Raw genomic sequence first — 22,750 nt, 5'->3', positions numbered from 1 at the left:
TAGGTATGGGGTGACACCATTTTATACCGCACCGGGTGACACCAACCTTAGCAACGCCACAGGATGGAAGACTAATAATTGTAATATGTCTTAACTTAAAGGAAATCTGTAATCAGTGTCAAAGCACTAACCTGTTGGTACAGGCAGGTAGTGCGGGTGACACTGATAATAACTATACTTACCTGTCCCCAATCTGTGGTCCTGTTCTCCCGCTATCTTACTCCGTACCTTCCATTCCGGTGACGTCAGGAAGCTCCGCCCATGCTGGTCCCGGAATGGAAGAAACTGAGGAAGACAGCGGAAGAACAGGACCATGTATCGATAGAATAAAATATTTACAAAAATATAAGGGGTGGACTCACTTATGTGAGATAGTGTACATAGCATGTAAGGTCTGGCAGCACTGCTCATCCTGGGCCTCTTGTTTCATGAATAGAATGGAAAAAATATAGCGATGACTGACACATGTAGGCAATACATGAGGAGCATTTAAGTCCCTGTTTGAGTCATGTGACATTCTGGGTTTTTGGGGAGCTGGATAACATTGCTTATAGTGGTTGCCACCCAGCATTTGTCAAACACCAAGATAAGCTAATAGAGCCTTAGCCTTTGCACTGCTGGGGACTGTTGAATTGTGTCTTTTGCTTTTCTATGCCATAGTAATATAGGGTACAAGTTGTTTTTGTGCAACTACTCTGCAACCTGCAGCTCTCCAGATACTCTGAAACTACAACTCCCAGCATACCTTGGCATCCGCACAAGGTCTGCAAGGGTAGAGGACAACGATGGGCATACAAAATAAAAAAAAAGTAACAATAAAAGGTGCAATAAAAACTTTAAAAACTTTATTAGTTTACATGTCATCTTTACAATACAGGACATACTGCAGTCCCCCCCCCCATATGTTCACAAACTGCCCAACACTGCCAGACACCCCAGTGCTACCCTGTCAGACCCCCGAATACTGCATGTCACCCCTACACTGCCTGAGAGATGTCACAGAGAGGCTGTTTAGTAGTAAGGATGGTGCAGAAAGGCAATTTAGGGGCTAAGATTGCACAAAGAGGCTATTAGTGCGATTGTGGGGTCCCGATCAGCTGATAAGACAGTAGGTAGTCCCTTACTTGCCTCCATGCCATCAGAATTGCGCTCTGAGAAAACAAGTGGCCTCAGCACCCTGAATTAGCAGAGTGCTAATAACACTAATGATTTCTGTACTATGGCATAGCATTAAACAGTGTTTGCTATCGAAAGATTACATGTAATGTTTAGTATGTGGACTAAAAAGTAGTGAAAAAACACAAAGAAAAAAGTGTTAATAAATGTGAAAACCCCTTCCCAAATAAAAGTTTAAATAACTCCCCCCCCCCTTTTTCCCATTTTTAAAATAAAACAATGTCAACAATAATAAATATTAACATATTTGATATATATTGCCGTATACTGAAATATCCAAACTAACCTTAATGAAATCACACAATGACTGGCGTAAACATAAGAAAAAGCAAGGTCCAGAATTGCTGATTTTTGGTCACATCATATACCAGAAAAAATGAATAAAAAGCGATTCAAGAGTCCCATCAAAAAAAATAAAAAATAAATCAAGATCACATCACAAAAAAATGAGCCCTCATATAGCCCTGTATATGGAAAATAAAAAATTGTTATAACTATTTCAGTCTTCCCCCTACAGGAATTATGCATACAAATTGTTCTGTGTAATGACATCTCAAATTTTACAACAAAATCTATGGCAAGGCCAAAAATATATATTTGCGGGGCAAAAACAAAAAAGCAATTTTAAAACTTTTTTTTTTTTTGGGGGGGGGGGAATTGTGTCTACATAATGCACTTTATGGTTAAAATTTAAATGTTATCTTTATTCTGTAGCTCAATACACTTACAATGATACCAATTTTTATAGGTTTTGTTTTATTGTACTATTTTCCCAAAAAATTGAACTTTTTGTAAGAAAATAATTTTCCGTATTTTCCTGTGCTTCAGCTGGGACAAAGATGATGCTGCAGCCAGACAGCATTATGTTCTGGATGATATGGGGACCCCTAGAGGTCTTCTTTATAAGCTATGATTTGTATAAAAAGGAGCCATGAAAAAAAAAAAAAAAAAGAAGTTTTTTTTAACCCCTTAAGGACACATGACGTACTGGAACGTACGTCCGCCTTTAACAACGGCCGGGACCCGTGGCTAATAGCGCGCGGCATTGATCGCCGAAGTTGAACGCCGCGTCTAAAGTGAAAGTGTGCCGGTTAGCTCAGTGGGCTGTTCGGGATAGCCGCGGCGAAATCGCGGCATCCCGAACAGCTTACAGGACAGCAGTCCCTACCTGCCTCCTCGCTGTCCGATCGCCAAATGACTGCTCAGTGCCTGAGATCCAGGCATGAGCAGTCAAGCGGCAGAATCGTTGATCACTGGTTTCTTATGAGAAACCAGTGATCAATGTAAAAGATCAGTGGGGAAGATTTATCAAAACCTGTGCAGAGGAAAAATTGCCCAGTTGCCCATAGCAACCAATCAGATTGCTACTTTCATTTTTCAGTGGCCTCTTGTAAAATGAAAGGAGGAAGCTGATTGGTTGCTATGGGCAACTTTTCTTTGCACAGGTTTTGATAAATCTCCCCCAGTGTGTGCAGTGTTATAGGTCCTATGGGACCTATAACACTGCAAAAAAAAAAAAGTGAAAAAAAAAAAAAAAGTGAATAAAGATCATTTAACCCCTTCCCTAGTAAAAGTTTGAATCACCCCCCTTTTCCCATAAAAAAAAAAAAAAGTGTAAATAAAAATAAAAATAAACATATATGGTATCGCCGAATGCGGAAATGTCAGAATTATAAAAATATATCGTTAATTAAACTGCACGGACAATGGCGTGCGCGCAAAAAAATTCCAAAGTTCAAAATAGTGCATTTTTGGTCACTTTTTATATCATTAAAAAATGAATAAAAAGTGATCAATAAGTCCTATCAATGCAAAAATGGTACCGTTAAAAACTTCAGATCACGGCGCAAAAAATGAGCCCCCATACCGCCCCATACGCGGAAAAATAAAAAAGTTATAGGGGTCAGAAATGACAATTTTAAACGTATTAATTTTCCTGCATCAAGTTATGATTTTTTCCAGAAGTCCGACAAAATCAAACCTATATAAGTAGGGTATCATTTTAATCGTATGGACCTACAGAATAAAGATAAGGTGTCATTTTTAACGAAAAATGTACTATGTAGAAACGGAAGCCCCCAAAAGTTACAAAACGGGGTTTTTTTTCAATTTTGTCTCAATGATTTTTTTTCCGTTTCACCGTAGATTTTCGGGCAAAATGACTGACGTCATTACAAAGTAGAATTGGTGGCGCAAAAAATAAGCCATCATATGGATTTTTAGGCGCAAAATTGAAAGAGTTATGATTTTTTAAAGGCAAGGAGTAAAAAAACGAAAATGAAAAAAACCCCGGTCCTTAACCCCTTAAGGACGCAGGACGTAAATGTACGTCCTGGTGCGGTGGTACTTAACGCACCAGGACGTACATTTACGTCCTAAGCATAACCGCGGGCATCGGAGCGATGCCCGTGTCATGCGCGGCTGATCCCGGCTGCTGATCGCAGCCAGGGACCCGCAGGCAATGGCCGACGCCCGCGATCTCGCGGGCGTCCGCCATTAACCCCTCAGGTGCCGGGATCAATACAGATCCCGGCATCTGCGGCAGTGCGCGATTTGAATGAATGATCGGATCGCCCGCAGCGCTGCTGCGGGGATCCGATCATTCATAGCGCCGCACGGAGGGGAGGTCCCCTCTCCTTCCTCCGTGCGGCTCCCGGCGTCTCCTGCTCTGGTCTGAGATCGAGCAGACCAGAGCAGAAGATGACAGATAACACTGATCTGTTCTATGTCCTATACATAGAACAGATCAGTATTAGCAATCATGGTATTGCTATGAATAGTCCCCTATGGGGACTATTCAAGTGTAAAAAAAAAATGTGAAAAAATGTAAAAGTAAAAAAAAAGTGAAAAATCCCCTCCCCCAATAAAAAAGTAAAACGTCTGTTTTTTCCTATTTTACCCCCAAAAAGCGTAAAAAATTTTTTTATAGACATATTTGGTATCGCCGGGTGTGTAAATGTCCGAACTATTAAAATAAAATGTTAATGATCCCGTACGGTTAACGGCGTGAACGAAAAAAAAAAAAAAAAGTCCAAAATTCCTACTTTTTTAATACATTTTATTAAAAAAAAAAATTATAAAAAATGTATTAAAAGTTTTTTATATGCATATGTGGTATAAAAAAAAAGTACAGATCATGGCGCAAAAAATTAGCCCCCATACCGCCGCTTATACGGAAAAATAAAAAAGTTATAGGTCATCAAAATAAAGGGATTATAAACGTACTAATTTAGTTAAAAAGTTTGTGATTTTTTTAAAGCGCAACAATAATATAAAAGTATATAATAATGGGTATCATTTTAATCGTATTGACCCTCAGAATAAAGAACACACGTCATTTTTACCATAAATTGTACGGCCTGAGAACGAAACCTTCCAAAATTAGCAAAATTGCGTTTTTCGTTTTCATTTCCCCACAAAAATAGTGTTTTTTGGTTGCGCCATACATTTTATGATATAATGAGTTATGTCATTACAAAGGACAACTGGTCGCGCAAAAAACAAGCCCTCATACTAGTCTGTGGATGAAAATATAAAAGAGTTATGATTTTTAGAAGGCGAGGAGGAAAAAATGAAAACGTAAAAATTAAATTGTCTGAGTCCTTAAGGCCAAAATGGGCTGAGTCCTTAAGGGGTTAAGGGGTTAACCAGCACTTGCTTTATACCGAATACTGTCCATTGAAGTATTTTTTTTAAGTTGTTTCCTAAAATTCTATGTACAAATAACAATACCATACAAAGCTTTATCATAGTATGGTGCATAAATAGTATTACCATACTTGTCTAAATAACACTTCCTTACAGTTGCCTAAATAATACTGTAAAAGCCCCCAAATTAAAAAGGAGTACCTGCCATCAAACCATATTTTCTAAACAAACTCAGATTATATTCCTTAATTTTTTTTCCCGAGCTTTAAAAGGCTCTGTATCACCTTTCCTCTTGCTCACATTGTGTGAGCTCCCCCGATGCTTAAGTAAGGCTGCTCAAGCGGAAGCAGAAAAAACGGTCCTTTTATTTATTTTATAAACATTAATTAAGCGCACACATGATGCTTAAGTTGCAGGCGACGTGTGTGTGCTGGCCTCCACCTGCTGGGCTGGGGTGTTGTGAACCGCGTCATTCACATGCAGGGCTGGTGAATAGCAGTGCGGCAGCAGTAGCCAGGCAGTTTGGGGACTGACTGGCACAGCGGCAGCAGGCGACAGAGAGATTGCGCATCCTAACTAAGTGAAGTCTTTGACTTGCAGCCGGACTGGTGCTGCTGATGCCCGCCTGGCCCTGAAAGTCAAATTACCTGCTGCTCTTGGCTGGGACATTGTCACGTCAGCAGCAGCACAGCAGCCAGCAGGGACTGACTGGCGTGGCAGACAGCCTGCACATCCTAAGTCTTTGACTTGCAGCCAGACTGCCGCTGGCACCAGCAGGAGAAAGTGAGTGAGCAGGCGCGACGTCACTAAAGCCTGCGAGACCTGTGCCTCGCCATGCCCCACATGCAATTCCTGAGTTTGGACTCCTGCCAGGCTGGGAGGAGACCAAACTGTTTGACTTGCGCAGGGAACAGAGCCACCTAGTGGACGTTTTTTCGATCACATTAAAAACATATAAAAGGTTGAGAATTTTAATAGCAAGTAATCAGCAAAGTGTCTTATAATTTCATAAGAAACAATATATTAAAAGTTTAGTTTGGTGACAGGTACTCTTTAAGTCCTAAAAATGCTGTAACAGTGAATCTCCAGAGAATACAGAATGAATAAACTGTCTTTCCCTTATGTGATCTCTCTGATGTTTAACAAGGGCAGGTTTTTTGCTAAAACACTTCCCACATTCTGAACACTGAAATAGCTCCTCTAATGTGTGAATTCTTTGATGCTGAATAAAAATTGATCTCTGGTTGAATTGTCTGCCACAATCTGAGCATGAAAATCGCTTCTCCCCAGTGTGAATTCTTTGATGATCAATAACAGCTGACTTCTGATTGAAACATTTCCCACATATAGTACATGAAAATGGTTTCTCCCCTGTATGAATTCTATGATGTTTAACAAGATCTGATTTCTGGGTAAAAGATTTTCCACAGTCTGAACATGAAAATGGTTTCACTCCTGTATGAATTTTTCGATGTTGTGTAAGATGTGATTTCCTGTAGAAACTTTTCCCGCATTCAGGACATAAAAATGGCTTCTCTCCTATGTGCAATTTTTGGTGGTCAACAAGTTCTGATTCCTGGGTAAAACATTGTTCACAGTCTGAACATGAAAATGGTTTTAACCGTGTATGTGTTTTTAGATGTTGAGCGAGCTGCGATTTACTCATGAAACATTTCCCACATTCTGAACATGAAAAAGGCTTTTCTCTGGTATGAATTTGTTGATGTTTAATAAGATCTGATTTTTGCGAAAAATATTTTCCACAATCTGTGCAAGAAAACCGCTTTTCGGGTTTTTCAATTTGCTTGCTTTCATTCTCACTATGACTTGTAGATGGCAGTATAGTCTGTGACAACTCAGGATACATGTCCTCAAAATTAAATGGTTCAGCCGAGCTCCATACCAGGGGTAAAACATTTCCTACAGTTTGCACATTTAATAGCTTCTCTTGTGCAAGATATTTCTCTTCATCAAATGCTGATTTCCTGTTATAACCGTTTATGCTCTGAGAATATACAATTTTTCTCTCTCCTGTGTGAATTTGCTGATGTTTTTCAAGCTCTGATTTTTTGGCAAAACATTTCTTACATTCTGAACATGAAAATGGCTTCTTTCCTGTATGGGTTCTTAGATGTCCAATAACAGCAGAAGTTTGGCTAAAACATTTCCCACATTCTGAGCATGAATATGGTTTTTCTCCAGTGTGAACTCTTTGATGTTTAACAAGGTCTGATTTTTGGCTAAAACATTTTCCACATTCGGAACATGCATGTGGCTTCTCACCTGTGTGGATTTTTAGATGTTGATAAAGATGTGGTTTCCTGGTGAAACTTTTCCCACATTCTGTACATGCAAAGGGTCGTCCCCCTGTATGTGTCTTTTGATGTTTCTCAAGAGATGATTTCTGAAGAAAGTTTTTGCCACATTCTGCATTTGAAACTAGACTATTATTTCTTTGAATTGTATTGCTTATAATCTCTATATGATCTGTAGCCTTTTTAGTAATCTGAGATATATCAGAAGGTGAGACCTCATGCTTGAAAGCATCAGATGATAACTCTCTAATGTTAAGCACTGGAGGTATATCTAGGATAATGGCTTGTTCTTCATACGTATCTTGTGTGTTCCCACAATCTTCTACTTTATTATCAGACAATGAATATAGATGTCCCTCTGGGCCGCTGGTACGGTCATCTGCCAGTAATAAAAACAGATGTATTTTGTTTTATTATTTTTATCATCCCCGCCCCCCCCCCCCACACATATATTTTAGTACTGCTACATAAATCTTAAACAATCATTTGAAACATGCATCAATAAACAGTTATGATATTATTAAGAATAGAAAAAGCTACACCAAAGGTTCACAAATACAAGGGGATATGGAAAAAGGAGTCAAGGAAAATAACCTGTTAAAGGGGTATTCTGAGATCATAAAATTATTGTTTAAAGGGGTACTCCAGTGGAAAACTTTTTTTTGTTTCCAATCATCTGTTGCTAGAAACAGATTTGTAAATTACTTCTATAAAAAAATCTTACTCCTTCCAGTACATATCAGCTGCTGTATACTACAGAGGAAGTTGAGTTGTAATTTTCTGTCTGACCACAGTGCTCTCTGCTGACACCTCTGTGTGTGTCAGGAACTGTCCCGGTAGGAGCAAATCCCCATAGCTAACCTCTCCTGCTCTGGACAGTTCCTGGCATGAACAGAGGTGTCAGCAGAGAGCACTGTGGTCAGACAGAAAAGAACTTCACAACTTCCTCTGGAGCATAAAGCAGCTAATTAGTACTGGAAGGATTAAGATTTTTTAATAGAAGTAATTTACAAATTGTTTAACTTCCTAGCACCAGTTGATTTGAAAATAAATAAATAAATAAATAAATAAATAAAATGTTTTCCACCTGAGTACCCCTTTAAGTGGTTCCTACTCACTTTGGCAGTCATAGGTAGGAGTGTCCTCCGGGTCATTTATTTCTTCTTTGATTATAACATTTAGATCATTGTTGTTCAGATATTTGCTCTGTTTCAAGACAAATGAAAGAAATATTGTGCTGGTTACCAGAAAGTTCAAGAAGCCTTGTGGAATACTTTATTTTGACATTATGCAACTACTGATTCCAGAAAGATACAGATTTAGAAATTATCTATTTAAAAATCTTAAGCCTTCCAGTACTTTCCAGTCTGACCACAGTGCTCTCTGCTGACACCTGTGTCCATGTCAGGAAGTGTTCAGAGCAGGAGCTCCTGCTCTGAACAGTTCCTGACATGGACAGAGGTTGCAGCAGAGAGCACTGTGGTCAGACTAGAAAGAACTAGACAACTTCCTCTGGAGCATAAATACAACTCATTTAGAAATTTTTTGTATAACTTTCTGGTACCAGTTGTTTTGAAAAAATTTTTTTTTTCTTCTGGAGTACCCTTTTAAAGGGGTACTCCCGTGGAAAACTTTTTTTTTTTTTTTTAAATCAACTAGTGCCAGAAAGTTAAACAGATTTGTAAATTACTTCTATAAAAAAAATCTTAATCCTTCCAATACATTTTATGGGCTGTATACTACAGAGGAAATGCTTTTCTTTTTTGGATTTCTCTGTATGTCATGACCACAGTGCTCTCTGCTGACCTCTGCTGTCCATTTTAAGAATTGTCCAGACCAGCATATGTTTGCTATAGGGATTTTCTCCTGCTCTGGACAGTTCCAAAAATGGACAGTAGAGGTCAGTAGAGAGCACTGTGGTCGTGATATCAGATAAATACAAAAAGAAAAGCATTTACTCTGTAGTATACAGCCCCTAAAAAGTACTGGAAGGATTAAGATTTTTTTAATAGAAGTAATTTACTAATCTGTTAAACTTTAAAGTTTTCCACGGGAGTACCCCTTTAAGCTAGGCCTAACATTCGTGCATCTCTGTGTGATATAGAAGATCTAAAATATACAAAATCCAAAATGATTGTCCGCTGTCCCCAACAAAATCTAATGTCTATTTCCACTTTTAATCTCGCCACCTTCACTTTCCTTATCACACATGTTAAATATTCATAATAGTATTTACAAATATATGTAGGCTTTTGCTTCATAACAGTCAGTAACATTTTTCTTTATGTACTCATAAACTCTGTAAACATTTTGTTAATGTTCCTACAATGTATTTTTTGTTGTGTTTTAATAACCATTTTCTTAAATTAAAAAAAAATCTAATTAAAAAACCTATATATTTATAATAGTGCTTGATGATATGAACTAACACTTGCCACAAGGTTCCTACAGATTAAATATATCTAACAATTTACATTTCCATCTACCTGATGATCCATTGAGACACTTTGCGTTTCTTCTGCCAAATCCTGTGAAAGAAGAGGACTGAGACCCCTCTGTGGTGTAATTCCTCCTTTTGAAAGATCTGTAGGAAACACACACAATAGAAAAGATACTTATAGTGCAAGATACTTATAGTGTCTAAGAAAATGGTGCAAACTGCACTAAATTTATCAAACTTAAAGGGGTATTCCAGCCATAGACATCTTATCCCCTATCCAAAAGGATAGGGGATAAGATGTCTGATCACGCGGGGGGGAAGAGACCCCCGCAATCTCTGTGCAGCAGCCGCATTCTGTGCCTGTGTTTCCGGGACTGGAGACGTGACTTCACGCCACGCCCTCTCGTAACTTCACGTCAGGCCCCCTCCATTCATGTCTATGGGAGGGGGCGTGATGGCCCTATAGACATGAATGGAGGGGGCATGGTGTGACGTCTCCAGTCCCGAAAACACAGAGGTTTCCGAGACTGGAGCAGCAGCCCGGCATAGAATGTGGGTGCTGCACAGACGCCACTGGGACCCCCGCGATCAGACATCTTATCTCCTATCCTTTGAATAGGGAATAAGATGTCTTTGGCCGGAATACACCTTTAATATATTTAAATACATTGTTTTAACATTCAGCAAACAGTATGTATATCTACTTATCTACCTGGTGATGGAATGGTCGGAAGATTTTTCATCATGAAGTCCTTGTACTGATCCTTGTGGTTTATTAAATACTCCCACTCCTCCATGGAGAAATGTAGAGTGACATCCTGACACCTTATAGGAACCTGACACACACAATAATACCGTCATCCTCCAGATACTCTTTTTGTGAGCTTCTCTCACATACTGTTACTACATTTGCAATGCTCACCTCTCCAGTCAGCAACTCAGTGATTTTGTAGGTGAGTTCTAGAATCTTCTCCTCGTTCCCTCCATCATGCAAAAAAGACTGAATATGAGGCATGGTGTCGGGGCTCTTGATCTTCCTCAATCCTTCTGATGGAGAGGCATGACTGCTGGGCCGTACGCATTCATCCAATGGCTTCTTCACTGCTGTGTAATACTGGTTAGGAAGACACACTGATAAATAAAGCTCCATACATTTATGTCCATCCTATTTAACGTAATACATAAAGCCTCAAATCCTTACCTCACCAGTCAGCAGGTAGATTATCTCCAAAGTGAGATTTAATATTCTCTCTGACATTTTGTGCCTGTCCTTATCCATCCTTAGTTCAGTGACAAAAGACTTACATGCGAGAGTAGAGACCTGAAGGGAAAGAAAAGGAGAGATTCTTACTGCTTGAGAAAACCCTGAGTGAACTTAATAAATGTACAGGAAATTACACGGGAGAGGAAATATTGACAGATGTTATCTGTTCATAGGGTGTAGGACAAGAGCTGAATATATTGCCAAAGCCATCCAGGCACGTACGCCTGCGAATAATGATTTGATGTCTCTAAGCAACTGTTTCCCCTCCAGTGTGCCTCCAGCTGTTGCAAACCTACAACTCCCAGCATGCCCAGACAGCCTTAGTAACGTGATTACAGTGACCACCCAACCTACCATGGCCCCGACATACGATCATTTCAACATACGATGGCCTCTCAGAGGCCATCACATGTTGAAGGCAGCATCAACATACAATGCTTTTGTATGTCAGGGCCATCGCATAAACGGCTATCCGGCAGCGCAGACTGCTTCAGCTGCCACCGGATAGCCGTTTATGGTGCTCGGGGCTCCGGCGCGTCCTCTTCGGGATCCCCTGCATCGTCGTATTCTCCATCGTCGTCATCACGTCGCTGCACACGCCGTCCCGTCATCCAATAGGAGCGGTGTGCATAGCGACGTGATGGTGGCGACGGAGAGCGAGGATGCCGGGGAAGCAGAGGCCTTGCCGGAGTGTCGGGGACACCACGGGACGCGGCGAAGGAAGGAGACATCCCGGGCAGCGGTGACGGTCCGGAGTGGCGGGGACAGGTGAGTACAACTTCCTCTACCAGTGGTCTTCAACCTGCGGACCTCCAGATGTTGCAAAACTACAACTCCCAGCATGCCCGGACAGCCAAAGGCTGGGTGTTGTAGTTTTGCAACATCTGGAGGTCTGCAGGTTGTAGACCATTGTCTTATACTTTACGGATCCCTCAACATATGATGGTTTCAACAAACAATGGTCCGGATTAAGATCGTATGTTAAGGGACCACTGTATTTCGCAAAGTAAAGACGTGAGGGAGAGGGACACCAAACAAAAATAAAAAAAAACACCTCACAATATCAAAAGTACACATTGGGGGAGATTTATCAAAACTTGGCCAGAGGAAGTGTTGCCCATAGCAACCAATCAGATCTCTTCTTTCATTTTGCAGAGGCCTTGTTAAAAATGAAAGAAACAATCTGATTGGTTGCTATGGGCAACTCAGCTACTTTTTCTCTGGACAGGTTTTGATAAATCTCCCCCATTGTGGCGTTTTTTTCTTCATATGGGAAGAAAAACGACAACATTTCATAAAAAATAAAGTACGTGTTCATAATGAATGAAAAATGAAGAAAAGATTCATACAGGCATGAAAGAAAACAGTCCATTTTTTTTTTTTTTTTTTTTTTTTTTTACAGAAATAGCTTTATACTGGATACTGTCCAATACAGTATTTTTAGTAACTTCTTCCAATACTGTGTACAAATAACCCAACTATAAAAATCCTTATCATAAGTACCATATATTATGGCACATAAATATTATTGCCATACTTGTCCAAACAGTTTCTTACAGTTGCCTAAATAATACTATAAATGTCCCCAAATTGAAAAAAATATGAGATTTAGGTCCTAAACTGTAGTAATGGTGGATTTACATAGGATACAGATTGAATAATAAACTGGCTTCCCCTTATGTCAGTGATGTCCAAACTGTGGCTCTCCAGATGTTGCAAACTACAACTCCCAGCGTGCCCGGACAGCCAATGGCTAAAATATTTTTTAGGTAGTACTACTACTCCCAGCATGGAACACACTGTTCCATGATGTGAGTAGTAGTTCCTGTACTAATAGACAGATTGCCCAAGGTGTCACTCCTGACACCCGATGCGATCGTCCATAATATAGCAGAGATGCAGAGCGGCTCTACACAGCGCTCACATCTCTGCACTATACTCCGACCGGCCAGTGATGTGAATAGAAATTCACCTCAATCATTCAGATTTTCCGCCCAGAGTGGGGATTGCCCGGATGGTGGCAGCCAATCACCGCTCTCAGTGGGAAATATGAATGGTGAGTGGCCGGCCGGAGTATAGTGCAGAGATGCAAGAGAAAGCCGCTCCGCATCTCAGGGATGAAGGATGATTGTAGTGGGTGTCAGGAGTGACACCTGCTGTGATCTTTCCTTAACTGCAGGTACTACTGCTCCCAACATGGAGCACACTCTGCTCCATGCTGGGAGTTGCAGTATCTGCATTAATAGACAAATCGCAGCGAGTGTCACTTCTGACACCCGCTGTGATCCTCTTGTATAATGTATAGATGCGGCGGCCGGTCTTCTATGGTCCCCTGCACTGACGTATATATACACACATATTCATATTTCCCACAGAGAGTTGTGATTGGCTGGAACCATCTGGCCAATCACAGCTCTGCGGGAAATATGAGTATGTGTATATATACGGCAGTGCAGGGGACCATAGAAGAGCGGCCGGCCGCATCAATAAATGATACAGAAGGATCGCAATGGACCCGGGGAGATCTGTCAATTAGTACAGGTACTACTACTCCTATCATGGAACAGTGTGTTCCATGCTGGGAGTAGTAGTACTACCTATAAAATTTAAAAAATAAAGAAAAAAAATAAGTGAAAAACACACACACTACATTTTCAATATTGTCGGCTACATTTTTAGGTCCCTGCTCGCCCACATAAATTGATCCCTGTTTTAAAAATTTATAAAAATTTGGTTATAAAAAAGATTAATTTTGTTAGACACCATTTTTTCCATCACTACTGTATCTTTTTTTTTTTTTTTTTTTTTTTTTAATGGTACCCTACGAAATTTTATAAAAAAAAAAAAAAAAAAAAAAAAAAGGTATCTCCATCACTTTTTTGGATCACTAAAGTCAAAAAAAGAATAAAAACCGCCTGCAAATACGCCAAAAGTTAAAGCCCACATGGTGTTTTTCTTGGCATTTTATTTCCTCCCTTTCTATGGGAGAAAAACGCCACAATTTCAGGGAAAAATGTCATCGGCTTAACATGCTGCGACTTTGCAAAACCGCCAAGGAGCTAAAAAAAAAAAAGTGTGAGAAAACGCCAAAAGGATAAAAAACAAACAAACCCCAAACTGAAAAATGCAAAGTGGGTAAAGAATTTTACGATTTCTCATTGATTTACAGCTAACATCTGGCTGCAGCATTTTTTCAATGAAAAAAACGCCATGGGGGCCGTTTTGGCCTTCTTTTTGGGAAAAAAACACACACACACAAAAAAAAGTAGAAACTTAGCCTTACGTGGTCTCTGATATTTAACAAGGGCAGGTTTTTTGCTAAACATTTCCCACATTCTGAACCCTGAAATAGCTCCTCTAATGTGTGAATTGTTTGATGCTGAACAATAATACATTGTTTATTAAAATGTCTGTCCCATTCTGAGCATGAAAATCGCTTCACTCTTGTGTGAATTCTATGATGGAACACTTCTGATTGAAACTTTTCCAACAGTATGCCTCCAGCTGTTGCAAAACTACAGTTTGCAGTATGCCCGGAAAGCCTTAGGAATGTGACTCTTTCATCATGTGACTGACGAATGTCTATTGAAGATTTGGGGGAGGGGTACGCCAAAGGGGGGAAAAAAATAATAATAATAAAATAAAACAATATAAAATACACAATGCATTTTGTCCATGCGTTTTTTTCTCTAGTAAAAGTCTATAGGAAATTTTTTTTAAAAAGTAGCCATACCCTTACCATGCTGTGGTTTTTAAAACTGCCCCGATTCTAAAAATGCTACAAAAGATTTAAAAAAAAAAAAGTAAAAAAAAAAAACAACAAACATCATGTGGGTATTGTATTTTTATATTTCCCTATTGACTCCCAGCTAACATCTGGCCTCAGCATTTTCGGCCACCCAAAAAACTCCATGCAGTAAGTATGGCTATTTTGGGGCATTTTTTTTTTTTTAACCAAAACACCCAGCCATATACATTATAAAATGGACAGTATACGCTTTTGTAAGTATTTTATTCTGTCTTTTCATGTGACAACACTAAAGAAATGACCCTCTGCTACAATGTAAAGTAGCCAGTGCACAGCCTGTATAACAGAGTTTAAAGGGGTATTCCAGGAAAAAACTTTTTTCTTATATCAACTGGCCCAGTAAGTTAAACAGATTTGTAAATTACTTCTATTAAAAAAATCTTAATCCTTTCAATAATTATCAGCTGCTGAAGTTGATTATTTCTTTACTGTCTGGCAACAGTGCTCTCTGCTGACATCTCTGCTTGCCTCGGGAACTGCACAGAGTAGAAGAGGTTTGCTATGGGGATTTGCTTCTAAACTGGGCGGTTCCCGAGACACGTGTCATCAGAGAGCACTTAGCCAGAAAAGAACAACCTTAACTTCAGAAGCTCATAAGTACTGAAAGGATTAAGATTTTTTAATAGAAGTAATTTACAAATCTTATAAACAGATATGTGTAGCTCAACCACAATAAAATGAGCGAGGTTAACTTAAAGCTCTCCCCCACAGAGAGATATGGAAAAGTGGCAAAAAATAGGTTTATTAGTCCTCAGCTCAATATCAAAAAGATTAAATGGTGGATGTCTGGTGTCAAAAATAGAGAAAAAGAAGGTTATAATAAATAATATGTTGTTTATTAAGATATTAAATGATGCGTTCCCGCAGGGCCCTACGGTAGCGCACAAATGGTTAAAAGATACAATAAAATATAAAGAAGCAATTGAGTATAACACTACAGAGCGAACATGAATGGTATTGATGATACTCTCAATTTCATAAGTTAATGTGGCCAATGTATCTAATATGGCTGCCAGCCATATAGTGATACACTATATGTTACTGTTGCATATAGTGCTATACTTATCAGAGTGATAGTGTATCTGGTATGCGCAATAATGGAAATGTGGCCATATAAAAATAATAGAAACTAAAAAATGGAAACGTTCCTCCTAGAAAGAAAATCTGCTTGATATGCTTATTGATCAAAGAAACCTTCTGTACAATAAATGTTCAAAAATATCCTGTAAATGATAGAAATGGCAGTCCTGTAGATGGTACGTGCAGATAGAAGTAATATTCCAGTAGTGGAGGGTTCTGTACCGTTTTAGCAAATAGATTTCAATGCGGATCCATAAAGTAGGTGGATAATGGGTGGTAAATGAATAAAGTCTCTCCAGAGAGGAACTCTCCGATAGACGCTGTATAACCGCAGCTGTAGTGTGAACTGGATATAACTTGCAAAGGCTCAATCACAGTCACCAAACGCGTTTTGGGGTTCAAAGCACATTAGTAGTACCCCTTCTTCAGTGGTGTACACATTAGTAGTACCCCTTCTTCACTGAAGAAGGGGTACTACTAATGTGCTTTGAACCCCGAAACGCGTTTGGTGACTGTGATTGAGCCTTTGCAAGTTATATCCAGTTCACACTACAGCTGCGGTTATACAGCGTCTATCGGAGAGTTCCTCTTTGGAGAGACTTTATTCATTTACCACCCATTATCCACCTACTTTATGGATCCGCATTGATATCTATTTGCTAAACCGGTACAGAACCCTCCACTACTGGAATATTACTTCTATCTGCACGTACCAACTATCTACATTCAACGTTATCCAGTGCTTACCAGCCTCCCGCACAAGCTCAGCTGACCTGCCATCTTGCGGGTGAGAGCGGCTGCACATCTTGCGACCATCACGCCGCCCGGCTAGAGCGCATCTGACCATCTTCCATCAGCGGTGCGGTGAGTGGCACAACTGTGCCAGCCATTATATCTCTTTTGCAGACAACTTGAAAGTGGAGTGGAAAAACCGGTCACAGCGATCTAGCTTCAATATCCATTATACAAACTGATCTGTATGCTATACCTGTTACAGGACATTATTATATTACAGGACACTTTTTCAGGACAATTCTAGGATTTATATTTATTTTACAGGATACAACTCTACCATCTACAGGACTGCCATTTCTATCATTTACAGGATATTTTTGAACATTTATTGTACAGAAGGTTTCTTTGATCAATAAGCATATCAAGCAGATTTTCTTTCTAGGAGGAACGTTTCCATTTTTTAGTTTCTATTATTTTTATATGTCCACATTTCCATTATTGTGTGTACCAGATACACTATCACTCTGATAAGTATAGCACTATATGCAACAGTAACATATAGTGTATCACTATATGGCTGGCAGCCATATTAGATACATTGGCCACATTAACTTATGAAATTGAGAGTATCATCAATACCATTCATGTTCGCTCTGTAGTGTTATACTCAATTGCTTCTTTATATTTTATTGTATCTTTTAACCATTTGTGCGCTACCGTAGGGCCCTGCTGGAACGCATCATTTAATATCTTAATAAATATCATATTATTTATTATATCCTTTTTCTCTATTTTTGACACCAGACATCCACCATTTAATCTTTTTGATATTGAGCTGAGGACTAATAATCTATTTTTGCTAATTTACAAATCTGTTTAACTTTCTGGAGGCAGTTGATATATGTTTTTTTTTTTTTTGATAACCCCTTAAAAGGGTATTCCAGGCAAAAACATCTTATTCCCTATCCAAAGGATAGGGGACAAGATGTCTGATCACGGGGGGCCCACTGCTGGGACCCCCCACGCTCTCCCTGCAGCACCCGCATTCTATGCCGGGCTGCGTCTCCAGTTTCAGAAACCTCCAGGTTTCTGGGACTGGGGACGTGATGTCAGACCACGCCCCCTCCATTTATGTCTAGGGGAGGGGGCGTGATGGCCATCTAGCCCCCTCCCATAGACATAAATGGAGGGGGGCGTGGTGTCCCATCCCCAGTCCGGGAAACCCGGAGGTTTCCAAAACTGGAGATGCAGCCCGGCATAGAATGCGGGTGCTGCAGGGAGATCAGACATCTTATCCCCTATCCAAAGGATGTTTTTGCTCAGAATACCCCTTTACGGATTTTTTCATTTTTGCCCTTTTGTTTTTTCCTAAAAATCATAACGCTTTCAGTTTTCCACCTACAGACCTACTATATGAGGGCTTGTCTTTTGCGCTACCAATTTTACTTTGTAATGACATCAATCATTTCACCACAAAATCTTCGGCTAAACACTCGTAAGCTCCTCCATTAGCTAAACTCCGGGTACCCAGTTTGGGCCATGGGCGGAGCTTAGTGACATCACCACTGCTGCTCCCTGCAGGGTCCTGCTGTGAGAGAACAGAGGCGGTGACGTCACTAAGCTCCGCCCGTGCCCCAAGCCGGATGTCCGGAGCAGAGCTAGCGGTGAAAAAGATTACCGAAGATCCCGGCCACAGAACGCGACAACGTAAGTACTGTTGTCAGTGTCACCTGCACTATCTGTCGGTACCGGCAGGTTAGTGGAGGTGACACTGGAGACAGATTTCCTTTATCTTATTTTTTAGTCCCCAGAGGGGACTATTACATGCAATCCTTGGATTGCATACACTGAACAATGATATGCCCTAGCATTAGATCATTGATCGGACGGCGAGGAGACAGGCAAGGGCCCTTCTGCTGTCCCCTCAGGCGATCAGAACCATCGCTGAGCTGCCGGGACTGTTTTACTATAATTTTATACACCCCAATCAACTTTGATTGCGGCGTTTAGATGGAAAACTATTTTTCAAAATCAACTGGTGTCAGAAAGTTAAACAGATTTGTAAATAACTTCTATTTAAAAATCTTAATCCTTTCAGTACTTATCAGCTGCTCTATGCTCCACAGAAAGTTCTTTTTATTTTAGAATTTCTTTTCTGTCTGACCACAGTGATCTCTGCTGACACCTATGTTCATGTCAGGATCTGTCGGGAGCAGGAGAGGTTTTCTATGGGGATTTGCTTATACTCTGGACAGTTCCTGACATGGACAGAGGTGTCAGCAGAGAGCACTGTGGTCAGACAGAAAAGAAATTCAAAAAGAAAAGAACTCCCTCCATAGTATACAGTAGCTGATAAGTACTGGAAGGATTTAGATTTTTTTTTAATAGAAGTCATTTACAAATCTGTTTAACTTTCTGGTGCCAGTTGATTTAAAATAAAGAAATAAAGAAATAAATGTTTTCCACTGGAGTACCCCTTTAATGCCAGGCATCACCACGATCGTCTGTTGATAGCCGTGGGACCACCCAATTATGACGCACAGAAGGGGAGCGGGCGCAGGGAGTACGTGTATGCCCTGCATCCTTAAGGGGTTAATTTTGTGTCCCCTTGAAATAACTAAACATACATCTAATAATGCCTAAACCTTGCCAACAAAAGTGAGTGCATCCCTAAGTGGAAATGTCCAAAGTGGGCCCAAAGTGTCAATATTTTGTGTGGCCACCATTATCTTCCAGTACTGTCTTAAGCCTCTTGGGCGTGAAGTTCACCAGAGCCACTGGAGTTATCTTCTCCGCCTCCACAATGACTTCATGGAATTGGTGGATGTTAGAGACCTTGTGCTCCCCCACATTCCGTTTGAGGATGCCCCACAGATGCTCAATAGAGCGTAGGTCGGGTAACATGCCAGGCCAGTCTATTACCTTTACCCTCAGCTTCTTTAGCTAGGCAGTGGTTGTCTTGGAGATTTGTTTGGGGTCAGGTTGGAATACTGCCTTGCAGCCCAGTCTCTGAAGGGAGGGGATCATGCTCTGCTTCAGTATGTCACAGTATATTTTAGCATTCATGGTTCCCTCAATGAACTCTAGCTCCCCAGTGCCAGCAGCACTCATGCAGGCCCAGACCATGACAATCCACCACCATTCTTGACTGTATGCATACTATGCAGGACACATTTGTTTTTGTGCTCCTCAACTGGTTACTGGCACACACTTGAGACCATCTGAGCCAAATAAGTTTCTCTCTGTCTCATGGAACCACAGGACATGATTCTAGTAATCCATGTCCTTAGTCTGCTTGTCTTCAGCGAACTGTTTGCAGGCTTTCTTGCGAATCAACTTTTTCCTTCTGGGACAACAGCCATGCAGACCAATTTATTGCAGTGAGCAGCTTATGGTCTGGACACTGACAAGCTGACACCACTCATTAAACCTCTGCAGCAATGATGGCAACATTGATATGTCTATTTCCCAAAGAGAATCTACGGATATGACACTGGGCACATGCCCTCAACTTCTTCCACAGCAAGGCCTTTTGTGGATGGAAACTGTCCTGTAAGGGTGCGTTTACACGTGCGTATTTTTGCTGCAGGTTTGCTTCAGCAGATTTTGCTGCCCATTGAAGGCAATGGGCAGCAAAATTTGCAGCAGCAAATCTGCAGCAGATCTGCAGCAAGAATACGCACGTGTGAAAGCAAACTGAAAACGCTGTATGGTCTTACCCACCATGCTGCAGCTCAGTTTCAGGGTCTTGGCAATCTTTTTATAGCCCAGGTCATCTTCTGCAGAGCAACAATTCTTTTTTTTGCCATCCTCAGAAAGTTCTTTGCCATGAGGTGATAAGGATGACCATTATGATTTTGAATACTGATTAAAAATACATATGCTAATATGATGCAGAAAAACATTATTTTCCTTATGAGACATATCAGCTTGGTTTTTGCTTGTGACCAAGAAGATGAAGACCTTGGGACGAGGCCAAACGACGCAAGATAAGAAGAGGTTGAAAGTTGGGGACAAAATATTTGAAGAAATATTGACTGTGCAGAAGGGCGGATATATCTGGAATTTTCTGGTACAACAGGGAGATGGCAGCATAAGTGAACTATGACCAAGAAAGAAATGAATGCTTAATATATGCTAATATATACAGACGCAATACTCAAATAACCAATCAAAATATAACATGATGATTTTGAGGCGATAACTAACCTCCCCTTTTTGTCAAATGTAAAAACCAATCTACTTCCATATAATAAACAGAACTCTCAGAACTCCTTGGGACAGTTCCTTAGCCAGTGTGCTGAGAAGGAGTTTTATACCAACATTTTGTCTGGTATTTATTTCTTGTGTTGACACTCAGCAGTATACAGCGGCAGTCACTCACAGTTTAAAGGGGTTATCCAGGGAAAAAAAAATTCAAAAAATCAACTGGCTCCAGAAAGATTTGTAAATTACTTCTATTAAAAAATCTTAATCCTTTCAGTACTTATGAGCTTCTGAAGTTAAGGTTGTTCTTTTCTGTCTAAGTGCTCTCTGATGACACGTGTCTCGGGAACCACCCAGTTTAGAAGAGGTTTACTATGGGAATTTGCTTCTAAACTGGGCGTTTCCCGAGACACATGTAATCAGAGAGCACTTAGACAGAAAAGAACAACCTTAACTTCAGAAGCTCATAAGGACTGAAAGGATTAAGATTTTTTAATAGAAGTAATTTACAAATTTGTTTAACTTTCTGGAGCCAGTTGATATATAAAAAAAAATATTTTTCCTGGATAACCCCTTTAAAGGGGTTCTCCGGTACTTAAACATCTTATCTCCTATCCAAAGGATAGGGGATTAGATGCATGATCGCAGGGGTCCCGCTGCTGGGGACCCCCGGGATCATGCACGCGGCACCCTGTTTGTAATCAGTCCCCGGAGCGTGTTCGCTCCGGGACTGATTACCGGCGACTACAGGGCGGGCGGCGTCACGCTCCGCCCCGCAATGCAAGCCTACGGGAGGGGGCGAGATAGCTATCACACCCCCTCCCGTAGGCTTGCATTGAGGGGCGGAGCGTGACGTCACACGCCGGCGAAGGCGTGACGTCACACGCCGCCCGCCCTGTAGTCGCCGGTAATCAGACCCGGAGCGAACACACTTCGTGGACTGATTACAAACGGGGTGCCACGTGCATGATCCCGGGGGTCCCCAGCGGCGGGACTCCCGTGATCAGGCATCTTATCCCCTATCCTTTGGATAGGGGATAAGATATCTAAGCACCGGAGTACCCCTTTAAGGCCTAACCAGAAGCCAGCCTTGTCAGAGGTACTATGTTGAACTTCAGTTACCATTAGAGTGTGAGAGCAATAACACCAAATTTAAGACACCTTGTAACACTAATGAGTCACATGACACCAAGGAGGGAAAATGTCTAATTGGGTCCAAATTTGGACATTTCAACTCAGGCGGGCACACAAGGTTAAACACCGTTAGGCTACATTCACACTGCCGTTGTCTCCGGCAGTGTGAAGCCCGTTATTTTTAGGATCGAGAAAAGCCGGAGAAAAAATAGCTTGCACCGTCTTTTTCTCCGTCTTTTCTCTCCGAAAATAACGCCGGCAATTGGGGTCTTTCGGGACGGACTCACTAATGTAATATTCTGTATTTATAGATACAGAATAATACACAACCATGTACTATAGCAGTGTTTCCCAACCCTGGTGCCTCCAGCTGTTGCAAAACTACAACTCCCAGCATGCCTGGACAGCCAACGGCTGTCCGGGCATGCTGGGAGTTGTAGTTTTGCAACAGCTGGAGGCACCCTGGTTGGGAAACACTGTACTATATACAGTAAACACAAACCTACATGACAATCTGTAGATATATATATATATATATAAAATACTAATATTATTTGTAACTCTATAGGGGAGACATATAAAACAGCCCAGAAAGCAACACTTTCTTTGTTGCCCATAGCAACCATTCACAGCACAGCTTTTATTTTTCAGCAGTAATAACTGTGCTGTGAAGGATTATGGGCAACATTTTTATTTTTTCAGACCGTTTGGGAAATCTCCCCGTAAATATACATATACTGACATAACGTGTATTGATAAAGATATATATAAAAACAACAATAACATTACATAAAGCCCTGTATTACGCATACATACTATGGAAATACATCTTGATCCCAGAATGTGATAACAATGAACAGCAGCAGAACACAATTATTACTAACTTATCTGCAAATGTTCCATCCTACTCGCTGCAGGACCTTTGATGATGTCACAGTCATGTG

General features: G+C 40.6%; 1 protein-coding gene across 1 annotated transcript in view; it reads right to left on the bottom strand.

The window, feature by feature from the left end:
• The window catches only part of LOC130283192 (oocyte zinc finger protein XlCOF7.1-like), a 55,349-nt gene extending 32,631 nt beyond the window's left edge, over positions 1 to 22,718 (bottom strand). Inside the window, exons 1-8 of the mRNA XM_056532396.1 lie at positions 22,623 to 22,718; positions 10,781 to 10,900; positions 10,502 to 10,693; positions 10,292 to 10,415; positions 9,626 to 9,723; positions 8,258 to 8,345; positions 5,895 to 7,518; positions 746 to 764 (exon numbers count right to left, since the gene is read on the bottom strand). Of these exons, the coding sequence (XP_056388371.1) occupies positions 746 to 764; positions 5,895 to 7,518; positions 8,258 to 8,345; positions 9,626 to 9,723; positions 10,292 to 10,415; positions 10,502 to 10,693; positions 10,781 to 10,858 (2,223 nt within the window). The 5' untranslated portion in view covers positions 10,859 to 10,900; positions 22,623 to 22,718. The remainder of the gene's footprint in view (positions 1 to 745; positions 765 to 5,894; positions 7,519 to 8,257; positions 8,346 to 9,625; positions 9,724 to 10,291; positions 10,416 to 10,501; positions 10,694 to 10,780; positions 10,901 to 22,622) is intronic.
• Between the last annotated feature and the right edge of the window lie 32 nt (positions 22,719 to 22,750).

This window comes from Hyla sarda, chromosome 7 (genome assembly GCF_029499605.1).
Source record: "Hyla sarda isolate aHylSar1 chromosome 7, aHylSar1.hap1, whole genome shotgun sequence".
NCBI classification, from domain to species: domain Eukaryota; kingdom Metazoa; phylum Chordata; class Amphibia; order Anura; family Hylidae; genus Hyla; species Hyla sarda.
The sequence above is the reverse complement of the archived record's forward strand: the minus strand, read 5'-3'. Positions and strand labels throughout refer to the sequence as shown.